This window comes from Lynx canadensis, chromosome D4, assembly GCF_007474595.2.
Source record: "Lynx canadensis isolate LIC74 chromosome D4, mLynCan4.pri.v2, whole genome shotgun sequence".
Lineage (NCBI taxonomy): Eukaryota > Metazoa > Chordata > Mammalia > Carnivora > Felidae > Lynx > Lynx canadensis.
The window spans coordinates 81,776,279-81,780,875 of record NC_044315.2 but is presented as its reverse complement, the minus strand read 5'-3'; the positions used below and the strand labels follow the sequence as shown (position 1 = coordinate 81,780,875).

The following is a 4,597-nucleotide window of genomic DNA, read 5'->3' as shown; positions in this document are numbered from 1 at the left end:
TTATGGGGTACTTGTTTTCTAGAATATCCCTCAATTTGGTTTATTTTTCATTTCCTTATGACTAGATTTGGGCTATCCATTGTTGGCAGGAATATCATAGAAGTGACACTTGATTCTTGTCATTGCACCCTATCAGGGGGTACAGGATTTTGAATTGTCCCATTACTATTGATATTCATTCTGATTACTGGATTAAAGTGGTTCTGCCAGACTTCTCTGTGAAGTTACATTTCCTCTTTGTTAGAAATACATATTTTATGAAATGATGTAACTACCCCATTCCTCACCAAAATTCTTCCCATCTGTTCATTTACCTATATTGGTATAGACTCCCGTTTTTTTACTTTATTCAGTGAGTTATGTAATTTATTGCTTCTGTGTTCTTTTGATATGTTCCCACCATTCTCTAGGCACTTTCTTGCTTTCTATCTCAAGATGTTCCAGGATCATCTTATTCTTTCTCTGCCCCAGTCCTGTAATTAGCTGTGTCTCCAAAGATCCAGGCTCCCAACAGGGATGCCTTCTTCACTCTACTTGGACTCAGTACACACCAAATCACCCCTCCTTGAGGACACTCTTGTCACCCATTTTTGGATCTGACTCTCCTCTCCAGGATGTACTGCACACAGATGCTTATTTTTGTCATTGAGGAAAATGGGACTTGGAGATAGTGACAGCCTTCTTCATAATACTAGGAAGACCAAGTTGTGACCTAATTTCAAGTTTCTTGTCTTAGAATTCTATGACCTTTTTACCACTCCAGGTTAGTTTGTTACCCCCTTAAGCCCTTAAGTAGACAGCTATGGAGCAGTATGAGCTTTATTATATTGATATTTATACTATATCTTACTAAGAAAATCTATATTGGTCCAAGAGAACCAAGTGTAGAATTAATGACTTATTTGGTAGGAACATTAAACCATATGCCTAAACTGTTGAAACTATACGTTCAGAAGCTTTTCTTCCTTACTCTTTATGGTTAAACATATTGGTCTACACTGGTAATTTACATAATAAGATGCATGAACTAAAGAGTATAAAAAAGGGGCACCTGGGTGATTCAGTCGGTTAAACATCCAACTTCGGCTCAGGTCATGATCTCGTGGTTCATGGGTTTGAGGCCCACGTCAGGCTCTGTGCTAACAGCTCAGAGCATGGAGCCTGCTTTGGATTCTGTGTCTCCCTCTTTCTCTCTGCCTCTCTCCTCCTCTCATGCACTCTCTTTGTCAAAAATAAATAAACTTAAAAAAATTTTTTAAAAAGATTATAAAAAAGAAGGGATAAAGTGAGGAAGAAGGGAGTTGGGGAGTTATTTTATAATTTATTAAGGTGTTATCATTTTTAATTTTATGAAAAAGTATGACATTCTGATTACAGTAAGCTTTTAACAGTCTTTTCCTTTCTGCTAACTAGACTGTAAATACTTTTGGGGACAGAAGAGATGATTGATGTATTTTGCCTTCCTCACAGAATTAAACGTAGTATCTGCAGGTAGTAGGTGCTTAACCTTTAATTGTTGAGTCAATGATTAAACTCCTAGAGGTAGCAGAATATGAGTATTCTATTCCTTTCTCCTAGTCAGCTTTCTCAAGGCTTGTTTCATGTCCTTGTTCCTAAGACTGTAGATAAAAGGGTTCAACATGGGGATTACCACAGTATAAATAACAGTGACCACACTGTCCTTTGTCACTGAGTAGGTGGATGAGGGGCGAATGTACACAGAGATGGCAGTCCCATAGAAGAGTGCCACAACTGTGAGGTGGGACCCACAGGTGGAGAAGACCTTGTGCCTGCCTCCTCGAGAAGGGACCCTCAGAACGGCACGGGTGATGTGGACGTAAGAGACAATGATCAAGATGAAGGGACTCATGATCACCAAGGAGCCCTCTGTGAAGGCCAAAAGCTCATTGACAGAGGTGTCAGAGCAGGAGAGCGTCAGCAGTGGCTGGACGTCACAGAAGAAGTGGTGGATGACGTTGGGCCCACAGAAGGAGAGGCGGGCCATGAGAATCGTGTGGGTGAGTGAGTGAAGGTGGGACAGCACCCAGGACACCGTCACCAGCAGGAGACAGCGTTGGGGGCTCATGGTCGTGGTGTAATGCAGTGGGTTACAGATGGCCATGTAGCGGTCAATAGCCATGGCAGCCAGGAGGAAGCTGTCAGTGATCGCACAGGTCACAAAGAAATACATCTGTGTGAGGCATTGGGCAAAGGGGATCTTCTTGGTCTTGTTCAGCATGTTTGCCAGCATCTGTGGCACGATGACATTTGTAAAGCAGATGTCCACCAGGGACAGATTGGAGAGGAAGAAGTACATGGGGGTGTGGAGGCGGGTGTCCCCCCGGATGGCTGCAATGATGACTGAGTTGCCAGCCACGTTGACCAGATACATGGCCAGAAAGCTGGCAAAGAGCCACTCCTGGTGCTTAGGGTCACTGGTCAGTCTCAGAAGGAGGAATTCTGTGATGTGACTCTGGTTTCCCCTTGACATTTTTATCCTGCAAGTAGAAAATACAAAGGAATGTTAGGCATGTGTACTGGCTTGGAGTCTCCAGTTGTTATAACTTCCCGTGAAGGCTGATATAATTGATGAGAGTATGCATTTTTGATGTGGCTTCAGGAACTGGATTCTTACCCTTGAAATGGGTGCAGTGAAGCAAGGTCCAGAAAGAACAAAGCGGGACCTCAGTTTGGCAGGAATTGTGGCTCTGCTTATCCACATAAAGACAGAGACTCGGCTGCAGTGAAACATAATCAGAAGTCAATTACCTGCTCTTGTGCTCAGGATGAAGTCATTCTGGCCAATAGCCAGAATTTAATCCTGGTCAGTCACTATGTTCCTGGCCTTGGACTCCTAATGTCCACCTTGCCTAGGGTCAGGATTAGTTTGAGAGCAGAATTCAGGAAGAGATCTGCAGATGTCTGCCAGTGACTCCAGATAAAGGGAGAAACAGGGGTATAAGAAACATGGGTGAAATGAAGTCTACTCCCAAGGACACTATCAGTGATTTTTTTTTTCAATGTTGAAAGCACTTAAATAAAATCCTTTGCAATGTTGGAAAAGATCCACACTGTCTGCATGTTCCCTAAGATGCAGAAGCATGGGCTTCTGAAGCATCTTTTTTTTTTTTTTCTTTCTCCCAAGTGCTTGGAACTATGGACCAATTTGATTTCTCTTACCAGGTAGAGCACAATGAGACACCACTGACACACAGAGGCCCAGGATATTACTTCGGCAAGGGCAGGGACCTGTCTGGCTGTTACACTGTATCCCCAGTTCACCACTGTATCTTTGTAGCAGGTGGAGAATACAAATATCAAACACATCACGAGTATTTACATGTGCTAGGCACTGTATGATTATTTAATCCATGTAATAACTCTGGCAGTATACAGATGAGGAAACTGAAGCTCATGTGTGGTTTTTTTTTTTTTAATTTAAATTCAAGTTAGTTAACATATAGTCTTGGCCTCAGGAGTAGAACTCAGTGATTCATCTCTTACATATGACACCCAGTGCTCATCTAGAAAAGTGCCCTCCTTCATGCCCATCACCTATTTTACACATCTCCCCACCCACCTCCCTTCCAGCAACCTTCAGTTTATTCTCTGTATTTAAGAGTCTCTTACAGTTTGCCTCCCTCTCTGTTTTTATCTTATTTTTCCTTCCCTTCCCCTATATTCATCTGTTGACTTACACTACTAGGAATTTATCCAAAGGGTATAAAAATGCTCAAGATCATATTATTAGTAAGTGGCTATATTTCCAATGCAAGCAGTTTGGCCTCAGGGTCTTGTTTTTTTTTTTTTGCCATTCTGCTATATTAACTCTCTGCCTGTTACATATTTGCTAACAGAATAAACTCAGAATGGACAGCTTTGACAGCACCTTGAATGCCGGAGCATGTTGTATAAGTGTCAGAATTAGATTCTTTGGATCAGGAGAATTAGTGTAAAAAGTCCAGGATTTGGTTTTAGTCCTGGTGTAGTTACTTACCAGGTGTTCCCCTTTGAATATCTTGTGCCTTCTTTATTTTTCTCATGGAAAAATGGGAGAAGTACAACACCATTTCTGTCAAAATGTTGTGGGCATCAAATGAAGGAACATATCTGAAAAGTGTTTTGTAAATGAGCAGGTGCTATATAAGTGATAATTATATAAATAATATATAATATAAAGTAATATATAATAATGGAAAACAATAGTTCTCATATTTATACTTTTTTAATGTTTACTTTTGAGAGAAAGAGAGGCAGAGCATGAGCAGGGGAGAGGAAGAGAGAGGGAGACACAAAATCCAAAGCAGGCTCCAGGCTCTGAGCTGTCAGCATAGAGCCCGATGTGGGGCTCTAACTCACGAACAAGGTCTTGACCTGAGTCGAAGTTGGATGCTTAACCGACTAAGCCACTCAGGCACCCCAGTAATCCTCATATTTAATATATAGTACCTGGTTAAGGCAAAAGAAAGTGAGAAAGTGTGTGTGTGTGTGTGTGTGTGTGTGTGTGTGTGTGTGTGTGTGTGTGTGAAATGGATGAGGTGGTCACTGAAAGGAGAGCAAGATCAAAGCTTCTGGAGAGGTGTGAAACAGGCAGCAT

General features: G+C 41.8%; 1 protein-coding gene across 1 annotated transcript; it reads right to left on the bottom strand.

The window, feature by feature from the left end:
• Window positions 1-1,561: 1,561 nt before the first annotated feature.
• Window positions 1,562-2,491, bottom strand: LOC115499717 (olfactory receptor 1L6-like). The gene has a single exon (XM_030293866.1). It carries the CDS (start codon window positions 2,489-2,491, stop codon window positions 1,562-1,564), a length of 930 nt encoding a protein of 309 aa, XP_030149726.1.
• Window positions 2,492-4,597: the final 2,106 nt, after the last annotated feature.